General features: G+C 48.9%; 1 protein-coding gene across 2 annotated transcripts in view; it reads left to right on the forward strand.

The window, feature by feature from the left end:
* The window catches only part of STARD8 (StAR related lipid transfer domain containing 8), a 648,599-nt gene that overhangs the window by 193,097 nt on the left and 432,495 nt on the right, over nucleotides 1-23,007 (forward strand). Inside the window, exon 1 of one of the 2 annotated variants that reach the window (XM_069612520.1) lies at nucleotides 1,483-1,637. The exons of the other annotated variant lie outside the window; for it this stretch is intronic. Within the exon in view, the coding sequence (XP_069468621.1) occupies nucleotides 1,514-1,637 (124 nt within the window). The 5' untranslated portion in view covers nucleotides 1,483-1,513. Of the gene's footprint in view, nucleotides 1-1,482; nucleotides 1,638-23,007 lie in introns of those variants that run through there. 2 annotated transcript variants of the gene reach the window in all.

A 23,007-nucleotide genomic window follows, 5' to 3' on the forward strand; every position in this document is an offset into this window, starting at 1 on the left:
CCTCGTGAGATATTTTAGTGGTTTCTCGGATTGCTGTAGTTGTAAGAACCAGGGGAGTTGCTAGGTTTGGAAAAGACCCGTGGCTACGCTGATGTCGGAACTGCTGGGACTGGGGGCTAGCTAGTCTTTTGGCTGTTAGCTCCTGAGATTCTATCCGGGGCTACAACCAAAAGATCAGGGGCTATAGCCCCCTCAACCCCCCCAGCAACGCCCCTGGTAAGAACTCTTGTTCCCGGTCTGCCATGAAGCATTTAGCATGCTGAGGTGCTGCTGGTGTGCCCTTCTGTTGCAAAGGCTTCCATTAGTATTTAACCAGGTTACGTGTGAGCCAGAGATGTGACAGCCATCATTCTCCCAGGACACTGAAGTGTGGCAGATGGAAACCCTTGAATTAATCAGAACCACTGGCTACCACCCTTTGCAATTAACATTCCCTTGCATTTTTTGCACACCTGACCAGCACCTAAGTGGGCAAACCATGTATAAACAAATTGTGATCCTTCCACCAATGAGAGCAGTGCAGACCCAGCTTCTAAGCAATGGCCCCCTGTGGACAGGGCAAGAAAGCCCAGACGGTTAGACTCGCTAGGACTTATCAGCGAGTTGCATATTGAATCCATAGACACAGTGAGTTATTGAACAGCCTCTATGCATATCCTGCTCCACTTAGAGAGACACACTACACACACAAAACTGGATGGATGGAAAGTTTTAAATGAAACATAACCACCGGCCAGACTCCATTCCATCTTGTTTAGTCCCTCTGCTCCATCACAGAGGAAAGGCAGCCATATGCAAATAGGTCTTAGTTCTGCCACCATTGGGAGCAGCGCATCCTGATTCGCTAGGCCATGTCCCCTCTTCATTTGAACAGAAGCCACTCTGCAGATATTGTAGTCTTGTTGGGCCTCGTCATGGAGGTGCACTCTAATACTCCATGCACAATGAGCACGTGATACACAGCTGGAATACTGGGCACACACACTCTTACTTAATGGACTCACTGCAAACGACCGAAAGCTTTGATTTCATCATAACATATTTCCAACTGTTCTCCAAGGCTCACAACTCACACTGAAGCCGTTACTAAGGGACTCCATGTGGTCACAGGCACCATGCCCAGCCAGTGGCATTGACTGCTGCATCAATTGCATTCTGGGAGCTGTAGTTTGTTCTGGGTCACTTCGCAGGAACGTAATGGACTAAAGTAGTGGGTGTAAAGCCGAGGATAGGAGTAGGGTGTCACCAGGGCCACGGCGTCCTCTGGTTAACCCATAACATGAGAGTAAACCAGTCCAACTGCTTCTCTGCCTTTCCGCGGAAATTGGAAAGGATAAAAGCTGCGAGTGAAGCAGGACGGCTGATCCGCCCCCCCTGCAGCGAGTGGCTCGACAGGCAGGGAGGGTATAGCTGGAGGCAGACAGGGTGCTTCCTGCATAGCTCCGCGTGCCTGGCGAGGCCGCGCTGGGTGGACACGCTGCTGCTGCTACTGGGGGGCGGTGCGGAGGTGGCGATGGAGGAGCAGAAGTCCCCGAGGCTTCAGAGGAAGCCCTCTTTCAGTGACCAGCTCAAGGACACGGCTTCGAGGACCTGGGACCGCGTGCTGCGTCGCCCCACAAAAGAGGACCGAAAGAAAGGTAGGGGGCTTCTTTTAGGAGACCACGGCGCTTTTAAAGATTAACTCCAGCGCCCCTTTAAAATATACTAAGGGCATAGCAGTGGTGCGCAGTTGGTTTATAAGCACGGGGAGATACACTTAGCGGGGGCATCCTAACGCCATTCACCTCCCCCCCCACTGCACGCCCACCACCCAACCAACCTGTAGCCCCGGTATCGTGTAGGCCGGCACCTCCCCCCAGCCGCTCCCCCCCCGGTCCCCCCCCACCCTCTCTCCCGTGCCGGCCTTCCCTCCTCCACATTCCCTGTGCACGCAATAATAGGCGGAAACAAGTTGTCCGATTGGAAGTGTTAATGCCACAGCAGCTTTATTTTGCATAAAGTCTTGGAGTTATCTTACATACGATCCGTAATTCACCACACCACAGGTTCTTCTACTCTGTGTGAGGTTACCTAGGGTCGCCCCCCCCCTCCCCGTCGGCGTCGTGCGGACGCCTCTGGGGTACCCCGGCCCTGTCTATCTTCTCTCTACCCCGTGTTCATCTGTCGTTGATTGCCACTTGCCCCCATCCATATCGTTTAGTTCTCCTCTTAACTTTGGTCCATTGACCCAAAATGCAGCTCTGCCCGCCCCCTCCCCTCTCTGGGTCCCCCAGGTCCCCTTCTATCTAACGCAGGCCGCCCCTTGGCGCCTTGCGACTGGCAAGTTCCTATACAGACACCACCGACAGTGTCCCAACATCACATACATACACCGGGCCGGCCCCGACCTCCGGTGCCGACCCACCACCACTTTCTCCCTGCCTAAAAGGTCATCGTCCTGCGATGTCCATATGTACTAGTGTCCCATACTACTTAGACTCACAGTCCCAACTTCTTCTATCTAACGCAGGCCGCCCCTTGGCGCCTTGCGACTGGCAAGTTCCTATACAGACACCACCGACAGTGTCCCAACATCACATACATACACCGGGCCGGCCCCGACCTCCGGTGCCGACCCACCACCACTTTCTCCCTGCCTAAAAGGTCATCGTCCTGCGATGTCCATATGTACTAGTGTCCCATACTACTTAGACTCACAGTCCCAACTTCTTCTCTAACACAGCCTCTACTCGAGACCCTCATCCCCCAATTCCTTCCCCCCCCCGGGGGGCTTCCCCTTGTATACCTTTGTTGTATTTTGACCTTCGTTCTTTTGATCCCCCCCCCCGGCCCTCTCTTTGGGTTTGGAATGGTTTCCAAGACCCCTATCTCCCTCCCCTTTTCCCAGGGCCTCCCCTGAGTCTAGTACTCCTGGGGCACCGTAAGGTCTAATCTGTTGGCTGTGCATTCCCCTCTGGGCCTGACAGCGCTTTGCTACAGGGATCGCAATGTAACTCCTCCAAGACTCTCTGCGGGCTGCCGGCGGCAGAGAGTTCCCCCATTTTTTCCTTCCTGCATCTCCTACCCTCACCCGTGCCATCGTGGCCAGTACCCGCCGAATGCAGACATGTTTGAGTATGGATAGAGGAGACCGATTGGTAGGAAGGATAAAGTTACACATACCCTAGCGAGTCAATGTTTGTGGGAGGGGGGACGCACAGTGAGGAATCGGCCCCCCTTAACCCACCACCCCCCCCTTGTGGACAATCCCCTTGTTGAAATCCCTCCTCCGCATTGCGCTTTTACCCTTAAACACCAGCGTAATATCCACCTGAAGCATTGACTGGCCCCACACTGGTGGTTTGCCCCTTTATCGAGAGCGGATGCTGCCCTTTTTATATCCCCTACGGTGGTTAAAGTGTACGAAAAGAAGTAGTAACAGTGCTTTACAGTGCACATATTACGTGCCATATCCCCCAACCGCAATTGCCGCATAGTAAAGTAACACGTCACGTCCGTAGTGCCATTGAAGTGGTTTAAGGTTGAATTCATATATCAAACATTGCCCTGTTTTAAAATATTATTTGTACCTTTCCTTTGGTTGGAGGTCCACATAGTTCCGTCTAAACACTTACCCACAAGGCATTGCGAACTCATTGCCCCTCCCTCTTATTCTCGTCTCCCCCCCCCCACTGACTTAACATTTTTCTACCCTACGCACCCCGCACCCCCTGAATTAGCTTCATGCCAGGTAATTCACCACAAGCCCTGCGCCGCGCTGAGTTTGAATATTTTGTTATAGCATTTTTTGCCCACGGTACTGCAGGCATTTCCTGTTTTACTTTACCTGTTTTCGGGCTGTTGCGTCTCTTCGTCTTCCTACCTATAGGCGCCCTGTTGCCTAAACCCAATATTAACTCACTTAAACGCCAGTGCATTTGCCCTTCTGTAAGCAGGACCGTTGTCTGGTAACTGTGGGCACTCCATTACCTTATGTTGTTCCCCCACGTGGCCACCTTGAAAACAAAAGACAATTGTGTCAGTATAAGTCATGAGACATTAATTTACTTCACCCTCATAATGGCCCCCCTCTGCCAACCAGTGCTACCTCCTTTCCTCTCGGTACACTGAACTCCGACTGAAACCCGGACTGACCTTTCCATCCTTTGCACAATCGTCTGCTAGCAATACCCTGCGTTTGTGATGACTTGTTCGATCCTTGGTGCATAATCTCGTGCTGTAATCCTATCCGGGACTCTTCCGTATGTAATACACACTTCCCACATTTTGAAAACCCCCGGCCAACCAAAGGCCATGTTCTCCCGGTTCTTCCCCTTTGCGGCCTCTCTTCATACGTTGCACTTTGCTCGCAATGGACTACTGTCTGCACTGCCCACCCCCCACCCCCATCCAACTTCTCCCCCAACTAGCCGCCATTGGCCCCGCGGTTACACAACCGGGCCTCCGACCCCCGCACGCCTCTCTGCTACCTGTTCATGTATATATACCATTTGTGCATTTCCATCCTTGCGCTCCATATCACATGGAAAACGATCCAGCGGGAAACAAAAGGGAAAGAGATACAAAGCAACGTGGCAAACCACTCGAGCATATGTCAGTCACCCATCAAAATTCCTCCTTGGAATCCCCGATACCCACGAAACACGTGATGGTCGTCACCCTCGCGGTGACCGCTGCATCCGCCAAGGCTGCCAAGCACCCGTGTGTATTTGCGTGACAGCTGTGCCAGTCGCAATTGTCGGGAACGCACCAAGGAAACGAACAACGCCCCGCATCCAGCCCTCTCCAATACCGTCCCAGTGCCGCGCCAGCACTCCCCAATGGCCCCGCGTTCCTCACACCCAACCCCATGGGCCTCATTACACATGCAACGAGGCCCACCGTACCCCATCCAAAGGGTTCCTATTTACATAAGACTGTCCTACTACGGAAGGGACTAGGTATAAAGTATGGTAGAGAAAAAACAAAGGAAGTCGGCGATAATAAAGCATATCAAGTAGGTAGGTCACTAACGATTTGAGCGAGCAGTCGGCCGCCATTTTCCGTACTGCGCGACCGGGAGGTGGCCATTCATGACTACTGTGACCCTTAACATCCCCCAAACAAGTGACGCGAGAAGCGCACTACGCCAAGGCGACAGGCTCACTGTTCATTGCCATAACAAAATAAAGAAGGTGCCCACAGTGTACGTTTATAGGCTATCAAGTTCGCCATAACTCCAATCTCATGTACAGATGAACATGGCCGCTGCCGCCATCTTGTGGTACACGCACTGCACCAACCACCTCACGAGGTTCGCGATGAGGCAAGAATCCGGCCCTCCTTGAAAACGCGTACAACGACAAGGAACAAGGCACTCGAGGACCGGTAGGCCACAATACTACCTCCCCCCCCGCCACCGCAATCCCCTCCCTGCTCCTTGATTTGACCGAAACCCACATTCCCCTGAATTACAAATTTCATTTTCACCCGATTGCAGCCCGTGTCCTTTGCGCGTTTAAATGGGTATAAGGTTAGTTTCTGTAGTTTCACCCCTACGCAGCCCGGGCGTCAACGTCTACTCCCCCACTGCTGTTTGCGGCGGCTCACCTCAGTTACCGGCTGGATCAATCAGGCTTCAGCCCTGTGCTCGAGCTCCTCTTCCCCGACCACAGCTCCCTACTCCACGCAATCGCTTGGCCGACGCATACTCCTTGCTGGAACACCACCACTCCTTCACTGGAAGTCGCCCCGACCTCCGAACTCTTCTTCCTTCTAGATCGAAAAGGGCACTCCTGGGAGCCCGTTAATTTGTGTTAATCCCCCGCGCCGCTCTCATGTGCCCCTTAATGCACTTTCTCCTCCCAAACGGGCGGGCGGCCACCTCACTGAGCTATTTGCCAGCCGAAGCCCCTCAAGCACCAACTCCTGCCGAATAAAATTGTTGTGCCTGTGCACCACCTTGGATGGAACACTGAGCGATGCAATCCACATACCATGCACGCCTCCTAAAGCCGCACATAGCCCCTTCTCATTCTGGTTCCTGGCAATAACCCCCCTTGGCGTCCCTAGTGAGGCGTGTTGTCCGCCCCCATATTGCCACGCTGGTGAGCTTCCTACCCCCGCTTAGGCGCCCCCACAGGTTGGGGGAACCAGGCGTGCATCGGCCACGACATACTAACGCCCGTGGGGAACTCTCCCTGCATCTCTGCCCGTGTGTGTTATCCAACCAACGAGGGGATATTTAACCCTAAATAACAATCGGGGGCAGGCGCCAAGTCATTCTAATGAAACATACTTACTAACTCGTGTCCCATCACTGCCGTGATTGCACCAACCCCCCCACGCCTGATTGAATTCGACAAACTATGGTATGGTGCCAGGGAACTACTTTAGGACAATCCCAACCGCCCTCTCTGCACGTGGTAAGAGACGGGCCAAAATTGCGGTCTGGAGAAGACAATACTGCTGCGTTTATATAACGCTCCGAATCTGGGTATCCAGGTGCTGCTTATTATTACCCCCGTGTGTGGTGCTCATTTGTCGACCTCAAAAGGATGAAAGGCTGACCTTGGCCCTGCCGAGATTCGACCCTGTGTTAGCCGGATCTGCACTAGATGCTAACGCGAGTGCTCTACTCGCTGAGCCACTTGACCGGACTCGAGACGGAGATATACTCTGATGCTATACGGCGGCCGCCTGAACTCGAACATCCCCGCAAATCTTATCCTTACATTTAACTGCACCTGAATATGAAGCTTGCTAATACACCAGGCGCTTGGCGAAGGGCGACCGCGAACGATGCCCCCAAATCCCTCCATGCCTTTATAATCGCGTACCTCGCACGCATTTCCTGACCCACCTATTTGCGTTTCCTGACAACCGTCGCCCACACAGATCCAACCGGGATGCAATATTACCCTTTATGCCACCAAAGGTTTACTTGTAACAATTTCAGTTTTGGGGAAACCAGGAATGTATTTAGTTTACATTTTCTAAGCGCGGACCCGAGGGTCGGACCTGTGTTGCTTTTTTTTTTTTTTTAATTTTTTTTTTAAAGCGCGCACATTGCCGCCGAGCTATCCTCCCGGGATCAACAAGCACCGCCATAAAGGCGGCATCCCCACGTCCTTGCACATTCCCCTGTTTTTCATCACGCACCCGGCCCTGAAGCAAATATGAGCCCGACGTGATCCGAACACGCAACCCTCTGCACTGGAGTCGGACGTGCTACCATTTGCGCCACGAGCTCCTTAGTGTAACACAAGGCGCCCTCCTGTGCTCCGCCCCGACTTTTAACTTTAATAACGTTAACGTTATTAGCTCCTGCACCCGCCCTCACTTCATCCTGATCCTGCCATACCAGCAGCGGCATCCCACTTTCGGCGGAGTGCCACCCTGCTCTCTATTTGCCCTGCTCCTTACCCCACATTACTTCATTACTGCCACGGCGGTCCTGAAGCTCCTTCCTCACTGCCACGGCGATCCTCCTTCGCTGGAAACCGACATCACCGGAACCTTTCTCCCTCTGCAACGGACCGCAGCAACACTTCCTCACCAACCACGGCAACACGAACGAAATTCCTTCCATCTGCGAGCGAGGCGGCGACCGGGTCCAAAATGCTTCTACTTGTGCCCACGTGGGAGGGGGGCAGGAAGCCGGAGGAAGAGATCGTTCCTGTGACGATCCTACCCTTTTGTAGGGTCTCCCCCCCCCCCGGCTTCCTGTCCCCCCCCAAACAATCCCAGGTACCCCCAGCCACTTCCGGGGCGGCCCCCTCCCCCTCGGTCCCCCCCCTTCCCCGCTGTCGTGAGTTGACCCCTCCCCCCCGCGACCCCGTGTGCCGCCAGGAAGCTGAGGCTCAAGGGGGGGGGGGCGAGTCTCTGGCCCGGCAGCCCCCACTAAGGGGCGGCGCCTGCCATGCCGCGTCCCACGGCGCATTTGCCCGCCGGAGTTGCTGTGCATCACTCAGCTTTGTTTCAATGAGAGAGCTGTCCTTAGCAGAACGCAAGCCCCTGCGACCACAGACAGAGCACAACAGCAAACGCACCGATCCCCTTTGGATGGGTGGGTGCTGCGCTGCTGTTTGCAATCAGGGCCTTGCCGTTTACTGCACAGTGGCCGCAGATGAAGAGGAGTGGACTATGTGTGGAAAGGATAGGAGCAAGACTGGCAACCTACTGCGTCTCTGGTGGTTAATCGATGTTAGGACGATATCCTAACTCGGAGACTCTCAAACCAGCGTCATTGGGCAGATGGTTAAATGGGCACAATCACAATCAATGAACTTGGCCACCCATGGAATGCTTTCCATTTTTCCATCCTATGAATAGAAGCAACAGTGTGACTCGGCAACGTCCTGTGGCATTCATGGCAATGCTATGTGGCATGGCAATGGCATGGCAATATCCTGTGGCATTCATGGCAATGCTATCTGGCACGGCAATATCCTGTGGCATTCATGGCAATGCTATCTGGCACGGCAATATCCTGTGGCATTCATGGCAATGCTCTCTGGCACGGCAACATCCTGTGGCATTCATGGCAATGCTTTCTGGCACGGCAATATCCTGTGGCATTCATGGCAATGCTCTCTGGCATGGCAATATCCTGTAGCATCTATGGCAATGCTATCTGGCATGGCAATATCCTGTACATCTATGGCAATGCTATCTGGCATGGCAATATCATGTGGCATTCATGGCAATGATATCTGGCATGGCAATATCCTGTGGCTTCTATGACAATGCTAGCTGGCATGGCACTATCCTGTGGCCTCTTTGGCAATGCTATCTGGTATGGCAATATCCTGTGGCATTCATGGCAATGCTATCTGGAATGGCAATATCCTGTGGCTTCTATGACAATGCTAGCTGGCATGGCACTATCCTGTGGCCTCTTTGGCAATGCTATCTGGCATGGCACTATCCTGTGGCATCTATGGCAATGCTATCTGGCATAGCAATATTTTGTAGTATCGAAGGCAATGCTATCTGGCATGGCAATATCATGTGGTATCTATGGCAATGCTATTTGCCATAGCAATATCTTGCAGTATCGAAGGCAATGCTATCTGGCATGGCAATCTCTTGTGGCATCTATGGCAATGCTATCTGGCATAGTAATATTTTGTAGTATCGAAAGCAATGCTATCTTGCATGGCAATATTTTGTAGTATCGAAGGCAATGCTATCTGGCATGGCAATATCCTGTGGCTTCTATGGCAATACTATCCGGCACGGCAACATCCTGTGGCCTCTTTGGCAGTGCTATCTGGCATGGATGGCAATATCGTGGGGGATCTATGGCAATGCTAACTGCCATAGCAATATCTTGTAGTATTGAAGGCAATGCTATCTGGCATGGCAATATCCTGTGGCTTCTTTGGCAATGCTATCTGGCATGGCAACATCCTGTGGCATCTATGGCAATGCAATGTGGCCTAGCAATATCTTGTAGTATCGAAGACAATGCTATCTGGCATGGCAATATCCTGTAGCATCTGAGGTAATGCTATCTGCCATGGCAATATCTTGTGGCATATATGGCAATGCTATCTGGCATGGCAATAGCTTGTAGTATTGAAGGCAATGCTAACTGGCATGGCAATATCCTGTAGCATCCGTGGCAATGCTATCTGGCATGGCACTATCCTGTGGCATCTGTGGTAATGCTATCTTGCATGTCAATATCCTGTGGCCTCTATGGCAATGCTATCTGGCATGGCAATATCCTGTGGCCTCTATGGCAATGCTATCTGGCATAGCAATATTTTGTAGTATCGAAGGCAATGCTATCTGGCATGGCAATATCATGTGGTATCTATGGCAATGCTATTTGCCATAGCAATATCTTGCAGTATCGAAGGCAATGCTATCTGGCATGGCAATCTCTTGTGGCATCTATGGCAATGCTATCTGGCATAGTAATATTTTGTAGTATCGAAAGCAATGCTATCTTGCATGGCAATATTTTGTAGTATCGAAGGCAATGCTATCTGGCATGGCAATATCCTGTGGCTTCTATGGCAATACTATCCGGCACGGCAACATCCTGTGGCCTCTTTGGCAGTGCTATCTGGCATGGATGGCAATATCGTGGGGGATCTATGGCAATGCTAACTGCCATAGCAATATCTTGTAGTATTGAAGGCAATGCTATCTGGCATGGCAATATCCTGTGGCTTCTATGGCAATGCTATCTGGCATGGCAACATCCTGTGGCATCTATGGCAATGCAATGTGGCCTAGCAATATCTTGTAGTATCGAAGACAATGCTATCTGGCATGGCAATATCCTGTAGCATCTGAGGTAATGCTATCTGCCATGGCAATATCTTGTGGCATATATGGCAATGCTATCTGGCATGGCAATAGCTTGTAGTATTGAAGGCAATGCTAACTGGCATGGCAATATCCTGTAGCATCCGTGGCAATGCTATCTGGCATGGCACTATCCTGTGGCATCTGTGGTAATGCTATCTTGCATGTCAATATCCTGTGGCCTCTATGGCAATGCTATCTGGCATGGCAATATCCTGTGGCCTCTATGGCAATGCTATCTGGCATGGTAATATCCTGTGTCATCAATGGCAATGCTATCTGTCATAGCAATATCCTGTGGCCTCTATGGCAACGTTATCTGGCATGGCAATATCCTGTGGCCTCTATGGCAATGCTATCTGGCATGGCAATATCCTGTGTCATCAATGGCAATGCTATCTGGCATAGCATTATCCTGTTGCCTCTATGGCAACGTTATCTGGCATGGCAATATCCTGTGGCCTTTATGACAATGCTATCTGGCATAGCAATATCCTGTGGCCTCTATGGCAACGTTATCTGTCATGGCAATATCTTGTGGCATATATGGCAATGCTATCTGGCATGGCAATAGCTTGTAGTATTGAAGGCAATGCTAACTGGCATGGCAATATCCTGTAGCATCCGTGGCAATGCTATCTGGCATGGCACTATCCTGTGGCATCTGTGGTAATGCTATCTTGCATGTCAATATCCCGTGGCCTCTATGGCAATGCTATCTGGCATGGCAATATCCTGTGGCCTCTATGGCAATGCTATCTGGCATGTCAATATCCTGTGTCATCAATGGCAATGCTATCTGGCATAGCAATATCCTGCGGTCTCTATGGCAACGTTATCTGGCATGGCAATATCCTGCGGCCCCTATGGCAACGTTATCTGGCATGGCAATATCCTGTTGCCTCTATGACAATGCTATCTGACATGGCAATATCCTGCGGCCTCTATGGCAACGTTATCTGGCATGGCAATATCCTGTGGCCTCTATGACAATGCTATCTGACATGGCAATATCCTGCGGTCTCTATGGCAACGTTATCTGGCATGGCAATATCCTGCGGCCCCTATGGCAACGTTATCTGGCATGGCAATATCCTGCAGCCTCTATGGCAACGTTATCTGGCATGGCAATATCCTGTGTCATCAATGGCAATGCTATCTGGCATTGCAATATCCTGCAGCCTCTATGGCAACGTTATCTGGCATGGCAATATTCTGTGGCCTCTATGACAATGCTATCTGGCATAGCAATATCCTGCAGCCTCTATGGCAACGTTATCTGGCATGGCAATATCCTGTGGCCTCTATGACAATGCTATCTGGCATGGCAATATCCTGTGGCCTCTATGGCAACGTTATCTGGCATGGCAATATCCTGTGGCCTCTATGGCAACGTTATCTGGCATGGCAATATCCTGTGGCCTCTATGGCAACGTTATCTGGCATGGCAATATCCTGTGGCCTCTATGACAATGCTATCTGACATGGCAATATCCTGCGGTCTCTATGGCAACGTTATCTGGCATGGCAATATCCTGCGGCCCCTATGGCAACGTTATCTGGCATGGCAATATCCTGCAGCCTCTATGGCAACGTTATCTGGCATGGCAATATCCTGTGTCATCAATGGCAATGCTATCTGGCATTGCAATATCCTGCAGCCTCTATGGCAACGTTATCTGGCATGGCAATATCCTGTGGCCTCTATGACAATGCTATCTGGCATAGCAATATCCTGCAGCCTCTATGGCAACGTTATCTGGCATGGAAATATCCTGTGGCCTCTATGACAATGCTATCTGGCATGGCAATATCCTGTGGCCTCTATGGCAACGTTATCTGGCATGGCAATATCCTGTTGCCTCTATGACAATGCTATCTGGCATAGCAATATCCTGTGGCCTCTATGGCAACGTTATCTGGCATGGCAATATCCTGTTGCCTCTATGGCAACGTTATCTGGCATGGCAATATCCTGTTGCCTCTATGGCAACGTTATCTGGCATAGCAATATCCTGTGGCCTCTATGGCAACATTATCTGTCATGGTAATATCTTGTGGCATATATGGCAATGCTATCTGGCATGGCAATAGCTTGTAGTATTGAAGGCAATGCTAACTGGCATGGCACTATCCTGTGGCATCTGTGGTAATGCTATCTTGCATGGCAATATCCTGTGGCCTCTATGGCAATGCTATCTGGCATGTCAATACCCTGTGTCATCAATGGCAATGCTATCTGGCATTGCAATATCCTGCGGCCTCTATGGCAACGTTATCTGGCATAGCAATATCCTGCGGCCTCTATGGCAACGTTATCTGGCATGGCAATATCCTGTGGCCTCTATGGCAATGCTATCTGGCATGTCAATACCCTGTGTCATCAATGGCAATGCTATCTGGCATTGCAATATCCTGCGCCCTCTATGGCAACGTTATCTGGCATAGCAATATCCTGCGGCCTCTATGGCAACGTTATCTGGCATAGCAATATCCTGCGGCCTCTATGGCAACGTTATCTGGCATGGCAATATCCTGCGGCCTCTATGGCAATGCTATCTGACATAGCAATATCCTGCGGCCTCTATGGCAACGTTATCTGGCATAGCAATATCCTGCGGCCTCTATGGCAATGCTATCTGACATAGCAATATCCTGCGGCCTCTATGGCAACGTTATCTGGCATGTCAATATCCTGTGGCCTCTATGGCAATGCTATCTGGCATGGCAATATCCTGTGGCATCTGTGGTAATGCTATCTGGCATGGCAATATCCTGTTGCCTCTATGGCAATGCTATCTGGCATGGCAATATCCTGCGGCCTCTATGGCAATGCTATCTGGCATGGCAATATCCTGCGGCCTCTATGGCAATGCTATCTGGCATGGCAATATCCTGTTGTCTCTATGACAACGTTATCTGGCATGGCAATATCCTGTGGCCTCTATGGCAATGCTATCTGGCATGGCAATATCCTGCGGCCTCTATGGCAACGTTATCTGGCATAGCAATATCCTGCGGCCTCTATGGCAATGTTATCTGGCATGGCAATATCCTGTGGCCTCTATGGCAATGCTATCTGGCATGTCAATACCCTGTGTCATCAATGGCAATGCTATCTGGCATTGCAATATCCTGCGGCCTCTATGGCAACGTTATCTGGCATAGCAATATCCTGCGGCCTCTATGGCAACGTTATCTGGCATAGCAATATCCTGCGGCCTCTATGGCAACGTTATCTGGCATGGCAATATCCTGCGGCCTCTATGGCAATGCTATCTGACATAGCAATATCCTGCGGCCTCTATGGCAACGTTATCTGGCATAGCAATATCCTGCGGCCTCTATGGCAATGCTATCTGACATAGCAATATCCTGCGGCCTCTATGGCAACGTTATCTGGCATGGCAATATCCTGTGGCCTCTATGGCAATGCTATCTGGCATGGCAATATCCTGTGGCATCTGTGGTAATGCTATCTGGCATGGCAATATCCTGTTGCCTCTATGGCAATGCTATCTGGCATGGCAATATCCTGCGGCCTCTATGGCAATGCTATCTGGCATGGCAATATCCTGCGGCCTCTATGGCAATGCTATCTGGCATGGCAATATCCTGTTGTCTCTATGACAACGTTATCTGGCATGGCAATATCCTGTGGCCTCTATGGCAATGCTATCTGGCATGGCAATATCCTGCGGCCTCTATGGCAACGTTATCTGGCATAGCAATATCCTGCGGCCTCTATGGCAACGTTATCTGGCATGGCAATATCCTGCGGCCTCTATGACAATGCTATCTGACATGGCAATATCCTGTGGCCTCTATGACAATGCTATCTGACATGGCAATATCCTGCGGCCTCTATGGCAACGTTATCTGGCATGGCAATATCCTGCGGCCTCTATGACAATGCTATCTGACATGGCAATATCCTGCGGCCTCTATGACAATGCTATCTGACATAGCAATATCCTGCGGCCTCTATGGCAACGTTATCTGGCATAGCAATATCCTGCGGCCTCTATGGCAATGCTATCTGACATAGCAATATCCTGCGGCCTCTATGGCAACGTTATCTGGCATGTCAATATCCTGTGGCCTCTATGGCAATGCTATCTGGCATGGCAATATCCTGTGGCATCTGTGGTAATGCTATCTGGCATGGCAATATCCTGTTGCCTCTATGGCAATGCTATCTGGCATGGCAATATCCTGCGGCCTCTATGGCAATGCTATCTGGCATGGCAATATCCTGCGGCCTCTATGGCAATGCTATCTGGCATGGCAATATCCTGTTGTCTCTATGACAACGTTATCTGGCATGGCAATATCCTGTGGCCTCTATGGCAATGCTATCTGGCATGGCAATATCCTGCGGCCTCTATGGCAACGTTATCTGGCATAGCAATATCCTGCGGCCTCTATGGCAATGTTATCTGGCATGGCAATATCCTGTGGCCTCTATGGCAATGCTATCTGGCATGTCAATACCCTGTGTCATCAATGGCAATGCTATCTGGCATTGCAATATCCTGCGGCCTCTATGGCAACGTTATCTGGCATAGCAATATCCTGCGGCCTCTATGGCAACGTTATCTGGCATAGCAATATCCTGCGGCCTCTATGGCAACGTTATCTGGCATGGCAATATCCTGCGGCCTCTATGGCAATGCTATCTGACATAGCAATATCCTGCGGCCTCTATGGCAACGTTATCTGGCATAGCAATATCCTGCGGCCTCTATGGCAATGCTATCTGACATAGCAATATCCTGCGGCCTCTATGGCAACGTTATCTGGCATGGCAATATCCTGTGGCCTCTATGGCAATGCTATCTGGCATGGCAATATCCTGTGGCATCTGTGGTAATGCTATCTGGCATGGCAATATCCTGTTGCCTCTATGGCAATGCTATCTGGCATGGCAATATCCTGCGGCCTCTATGGCAATGCTATCTGGCATGGCAATATCCTGCGGCCTCTATGGCAATGCTATCTGGCATGGCAATATCCTGTTGTCTCTATGACAACGTTATCTGGCATGGCAATATCCTGTGGCCTCTATGGCAATGCTATCTGGCATGGCAATATCCTGCGGCCTCTATGGCAACGTTATCTGGCATAGCAATATCCTGCGGCCTCTATGGCAACGTTATCTGGCATGGCAATATCCTGCGGCCTCTATGACAATGCTATCTGACATGGCAATATCCTGTGGCCTCTATGACAATGCTATCTGACATGGCAATATCCTGCGGCCTCTATGGCAACGTTATCTGGCATGGCAATATCCTGCGGCCTCTATGACAATGCTATCTGACATGGCAATATCCTGCGGCCTCTATGACAATGCTATCTGACATGGCAATATCCTGTGGCCTCTATGGCAATGCTATCTGGCATGGCAATATCATGTGGCATCTGTGGTAATGCTATCTGGCATGGCAATATCCTGTTGCCTCTATGGCAATGCTATCTGGCATGGCAATATCCTGCGGCCTCTATGGCAATGCTATCTGGCATGGCAATATCCTGTGGCCTCTATGGCAATGCTATCTGGCATGTCAATACCCTGTGTCATCAATGGCAATGCTATCTGGCATTGCAATATCCTGCGGCCTCTATGGCAACGTTATCTGGCATAGCAATATCCTGCGGCCTCTATGGCAACGTTATCTGGCATAGCAATATCCTGCGGCCTCTATGGCAACGTTATCTGGCATGGCAATATCCTGCGGCCTCTATGGCAATGCTATCTGACATAGCAATATCCTGTGGCCTCTATGGCAACGTTATCTGGCATAGCAATATCCTGCGGCCTCTATGGCAATGCTATCTGACATAGCAATATCCTGCGGCCTCTATGGCAACGTTATCTGGCATGGCAATATCCTGTGGCCTCTATGGCAATGCTATCTGGCATGGCAATATCCTGTGGCATCTGTGGTAATGCTATCTGGCATGGCAATATCCTGTTGCCTCTATGGCAATGCTATCTGGCATGGCAATATCCTGCGGCCTCTATGGCAATGCTATCTGGCATGGCAATATCCTGCGGCCTCTATGGCAATGCTATCTGGCATGGCAATATCCTGTTGTCTCTATGACAACGTTATCTGGCATGGCAATATCCTGTGGCCTCTATGGCAATGCTATCTGGCATGGCAATATCCTGCGGCCTCTATGGCAACGTTATCTGGCATAGCAATATCCTGCGGCCTCTATGGCAACGTTATCTGGCATGGCAATATCCTGCGGCCTCTATGACAATGCTATCTGACATGGCAATATCCTGTGGCCTCTATGACAATGCTATCTGACATGGCAATATCCTGGGGCCTCTATGGCAACGTTATCTGGCATGGCAATATCCTGCGGCCTCTATGACAATGCTATCTGACATGGCAATATCCTGCGGCCTCTATGACAATGCTATCTGGCATGGCAATATCCTGCGGCCTCTATGGCAATGCTATCTGGCATGGCAATATCCTGCGGCCTCTATGGCAACGTTATCTGGCATAGCAATATCCTGCGGCCTCTATGGCAACGTTATCTGGCATGGCAATATCCTCCGGCCTCTATGACAATGCTATCTGACATGGCAATATCCTGTGGCCTCTATGACAATGCTATCTGACATGGCAATATCCTGCGGCCTCTATGGCAACGTTATCTGGCATGGCAATATCCTGCGGCCTCTATGACAATGCTATCTGACATGGCAATATCCTGCGGCCTCTATGGCAACGCTATCTGGCATAGCAATATCCTGTGGCCTCTATGGCAACGTTATCTGACATGGCAATATCCTGCGGCCTCTATGGCAACGTTATCTGGCATGGCAATATCCTGCGGCCTCTATGGCAACGTTATCTGGCATGGCAATATCCTGTGGCCTCTATGGCAACGTTATCTGGCATGGCAATATCCTGCGGCCTCTATGACAATGCTATCTGACATGGCAATATCCTGTGGCCTCTATGACAATGCTATCTGACATGGCAATATCCTGCGGCCTCTATGGCAACGTTATCTGGCATGGCAATATCCTGCGGCCTCTATGACAATGCTATCTGACATGGCAATATCCTGCGGCCTCTATGGCAACGCTATCTGGCATAGCAATATCCTGTGGCCTCTATGGCAACGTTATCTGACATGGCAATATCCTGCGGCCTCTATGGCAACGTTATCTGGCATGGCAATATCCTGTGGCCTCTATGGCAATGCTATCTGACATGGCAATATCCTGCGGCCTCTATGGCAATGCTATCTGGCATGGCACTATCCTGCGGCCTCTATGGCAACGCTATCTGGCATGGCACTATCCTGCGGCCTCTATGGCAACGTTATCTGGCATGGCAATATCCTGCGGCCTCTATGGCAACGTTATCTGGCATGGCAATATCCTGCGGCCTCTATGGCAACGTTATCTGGCATGGCAATATCCTGCGGCCTCTATGGCAACGTTATCTGACATGGCAATATCCTGCGGCCTCTATGGCAACGTTATCTGACATGGCAATATCCTGCGGCCTCTATGGCAATGCTATCTGACATGGCAATATCCTGCGGCCTCTATGGCAACGTTATCTGGCATGGCAATATCCTGCGGCCTCTATGGCAACGTTATCTGACATGGCAATATCCTGCGGCCTCTATGGCAACGTTATCTGACATGGCAATATCCTGCGGCCTCTATGGCAATGCTATCTGACATGGCAATATCCTGCGGCCTCTATGGCAATGCTATCTGACATGGCAATAGCTTGTAGTATCGAAGGGAATGATTTGTGGAATATCAATGTCCTGTGGTCCTAATAACAACTGAGGAGACTAAAAGGTGCTCACCTTTTACACATTAAATGCAATGTCTAACAGTAGGAACTACGAATGGAGATGACACACCAGAGCAGATTCAGCATAGCACGTGCATTAACATGGAGACAAACTACTGTTCTGCGAAAAAAACGTAGCCATGCTTCTGCTTTATGATAAGCCAGGAATAATCAAGTTAGTATGAGCAGCAGAAACTGATTATAGGTGTTTGCAAAGTTGGCCTTGCACTCACTGACTGGGCTATAGTTCCATGCATCTCATTCATGCAAGCTGTGAGCACACTGAGCTATAGCACCGTGCATCTTCTACTCAGAAGGCGGGTACCCACCGGGGTACACCGCTATGGATCCATGCCGGCACGGAGGACTCGCTGGTGCCCCGATTATAATAAGGCGTGGCACAGTAGCTAGCTGCAGCCCTGATGCACAGGAACATATCATGTAATGCTTGTCAGCATTCTGTAACATAATTACTGAAGGGATGGCCCCTACTGCCGGAAGCTGGGGCGCACTTTATTGCACGAATAAATGCTTCCAGCAGATGTATTTTGTACTCATTTGTTGTTGTTGCTTATATACATATTAACACATGAATACAATTTTAATCTGTCAGTATTCAACCAATTTGTATATGCGGAATTAATTAAATTAATGTTGCCTTTTTCAAAACAAATTATTTTTCATATAAATCATTTTATGCAATCATCATTTTTTCTTTTTCCTTTTTTCTTATACCCTGATCCCGTGTACATCCATGCACTAATGGATGCCAATACACACATAACATATATATAAAAAACATGTTCCTGAATGTAAACATAAAACATACATACATATCACAACTAATAACGTGAATACTTCAAAGACTAGTGGAAAATACAATTTGTCAGTCAACATATTTCATTGGTAGTTGGGGTGTGTCTTGTCACTTTCCACCACCTCTCACTAACTAATCATTTCTACAGACATCAAAGTGCTTTCGTGCTGTACCCCAATATGCGGCGATTGTAGACCAAACACTTTTCAGATGTCTAGATGTCCAAACTCTCTATACAAGTGTATACATGGTTGCCTCATCTCCTCAGAGTCTGACAGCCTACATCTCCACTAAATGTGTATAGCAGTGGGCGCTGCTGCCCACTAAGTTCCAAAAGAGGGGAAGAGAAGCCCTCCTTGTGCTGAGACGTTTCGGCAAAGTTATTAAATACTTGCCTTCTTCAGGACAGACTAATCAAACTGGCCCTGCATATGGACATTCCCTAGAAAATAAAGAAATGTACACAGTCGCCACCTACAATGTATATATATATATATCTATATATCTATATATCTATAGGTATATATATATATAAATATATATAGACTGCCTCTGTTTCTAAAACTGAGCGGATCTCATGAAGGACATAAAGATGACACCATGTGTGTGCCAAAAAACACTACTCTCGAATATTTTTGTAAGCACCTTATGCTGTTTCTTTCCTTATAGAGATTATAGAGGAGTGCACCAGTCTAGGTTTCCTTAGAACTTACTACTAGGAGAATATTGATTGAAATCATATTCACTCCTACCTGAAAGTGAGATTATTATTTCTTTTTTTTTCTTCAATATACTGCAGCAGCGCTGCCGGTGAGCTACACTCTCTAGAGCACTCTCCGGGCATAAACAGTTATTTAGGAAACTGGTTACCATAGCAGAACTGGTGTGGCTCGCACTGTTGTTGCATGATGTGTGGCGAAGACTTACTGAAAAAGAATTAAGCTGCTGAAACACAACATCATAATTAAACTGAGTTTTAGACAAAAAGTATCGGTGCTAAAACATGAGTGCTGGGGCTCAGCCCTGGCAAACACCCCCACATATCAAACACTGGGAAGAGGTGGCTGAAGGAGTTGCATAGGGCCACTGCATTTTTACTGCACACTTTGACCACCGGCATTGTCAGTGTAAATCTGACGTATCCCACTCATGGAATTCACCTCTGTCTGATTAGAACATTTCTTCGTGTAAACAGAAAGAGATGAGGGGAATTTAGTATTACACGCAGATAGCTGTTACCGTAGACGCACTACCAATCATGCTCCAGCCAGGGAATTTGCGAGAGCACATAAAAAAGGTAGTCAAGAATCGTAATTAAATGAGAAATGTCCACTGATTGAGAACAGAGTCTCACAAAGAGGCTACGGGCTGGAGGTGATTGACAGGTCACATGACAAGGTGACAGACCTGAAATGACAAGAACTATTAGTTCCAAAAAATAAACATATTACACAAGTGATTACCGAGACCAAGTTCATAACATGCTTGGCGAAGGAGACTGATATACTGCTCAAGATGGTAAATAAGCATGGGCACCACCTACACATGAACAAGGGCTTCAGACTCTTATGACTGGGTGATCCAAGTGGGGCATTGACTTGTGCAGGGGTGGCATGAAGTACGAGCACCCACCCACACACACACAGACATAGAAACAGGATAATGGGATGGCACCTGGGGTGGCCAATCAGATTCCAGGGGTAGCACGTGCCACCCCAGGCCACTGTCTGGCCACGCCTCTGTGGTCAGTCAATAACCCGTAGTTGACATGTATTAAAGCTCTGACCATACAAACGCAACTGTGTCTCCGTGTTATAAAAAATTACATGAGTGATAGGTTAACTTGGTTAAATATGGATGGCATTTTTAAATGCGAACGGGGCACTATGTACTAAGTTGCATTAAATAATACTAAAAATGTTTGAACAACTATGGGACAGTTGGCTGGAATCCAAGAATTTATGAGTTGGGGGTCATTACGAGTGAACCAGTCTCGGAAAACTGCCGGTAAAACGGCCGGTAATAACGGATCCGGTATTTTCCCCAGAATGGCTTACTCAGAGTTTGCCGGCATGGGCACTGAACTCCCAGCAGGCCTGAACTGCCAGCAGTGCTGGTCGCTACCGGCAAGGAAATGCCCCTATCACCAGCATGGTCACTACCGGTGCCCGTAATAGGGGCAGGGCCCCCTAGGACTCCATGGAATGGGATCTTACCGCTGTTGCTGGCACCCACAATATCGCAGTAACAGCTGGATATCGGGCGCCGGTCGTACCGGCGGCTTACCGGAAAACTCATAATGGAGCCCGTTATTATGCAATAATCTGTCTGTGTCAAAAAATCTAGATTGGAAGTGCTATCAGGAAACTGAGAACTAGAATCTGTGAACATTGACGCATGCTTGGCAGTCGAAATCAGAAGCTACCAGAAGGAGCACCAAGAAAACAGCAAAGAAGACATCACATTGGTGGGGCTAATGAATGTGAAATGTCAGGGCAGAGGGTGTCAGAGGGAACTTAAACTTCGATAAATTAAAGGAGAGTGGTTGTGGTGACATTTTCTCATAACATGTCAGTTGTGATGTCGCAGCAAGCCCGTAATAAGAACATTATTTCCAGGCTTGTATACAGATATTACAGGCTGCCATATATTGTACTGATATTAATAACAGTTAATGTTACAGTCCCTGACTTAGCAGTAACCTTTGAATACCATTGCAGTGGTTGTCTTTATGCATTGTCAATAAGATGCAGTACAAAGGTACAATGAATAAGAACCGTGAATCAAGACTTATTGCACTCACACATATATCCCCGTCTTCTCGCTCGGTTCCCTTTCGCCTTATTTTCACTATTAGGCAGCAAAGCCCATGGAAAGATCTTTCTAAACATCGTGTGAGATAGGTCGCTGGATAACAAATTGTGAAATGATTTCAAATTGCATATTTTGATTGAGAATTGATGAATCTGACATGATATTATGCAATATACAGCCTTGACATTATTCTATCTACAGCCTTGAAGAAGTCTGTTTGGTGGAAACACGTGTTGTCAGGCTTTCTGGTGATCATTGTCGTGACATCTCAGTTGCATCCGGCTAGCAACTTATATTGAATACCTTAAATTGTATTGACCACATTGGGAGAGTAGGGATTGGCATAACATGAGTAAAGATACCTTAATTATGGAAATGTGTTATTTACATCGTATTAAATAATGGGTAGATACAAACACAGATACAATTGGTGTTGGATGAAATTGCGCACTGACACACACAGGAAACAAGGATTGGCATACTATTTGGCATAGAGCACAATGCCAACCTCGGTAAGTATGCACCGCAATCTGATCCCTAAAATGAAACATAGCATCCGTATGATTCAAGCGCGAAGTATAGCTTGGTTTTGCCAAACATGTGTGTCACATATTCCAATTACAGCCTCAAAGGCTCCAATAATGCCATCATATGACTTATGTATAGATGTATCGCTGCTGCCATCATATCCCAGGAACAGCTCAAAGTCCCCAATAATGCCACCATATACCTATCGCATCACCATATGTAAGCTATGCAGTCACATATACATCAGCTGCCTTCTGCCAGAGGAATGCTATGGTATGCCTGGTTTAGTGCCCGCATCTGCCCTACACATGCAGATGTACAGGTGTTGCCATCTTATCCCATATAAAGCCTCAAAGTCCCCGATAATGCCATCATATGCCTATTGGATCACCATGAGGGCCTGGAGACTGCCCCTGGGTGGTAGTGGTCCGTGGTATAAATCAATATACATAACATATGTGAGCTATACAGTCACATGTGCATCTGCGCCTTCTGCAGTGTCGCATGCCGCAGGCATAGTGCTGAATGCCTGGTATATTCAAATGCATATCATGGGGATGGATTCGCACCAAACACCCCCCACCCCCGTATTTTACTCTGATCTCTCAAGCATATTCTCCCATATTTTGCAGATTCAGTTCAGGTTTATGAACTGTTCCTCTAAATAGCAATCACTGCTGCCGAATATTTTTTTTAAGTTGA

This window comes from Ambystoma mexicanum, chromosome 5p, assembly GCF_040938575.1.
Source record: "Ambystoma mexicanum isolate Mex_15411 chromosome 5p, UKY_AmexF1_1, whole genome shotgun sequence".
Taxonomy (NCBI): domain Eukaryota; kingdom Metazoa; phylum Chordata; class Amphibia; order Caudata; family Ambystomatidae; genus Ambystoma; species Ambystoma mexicanum.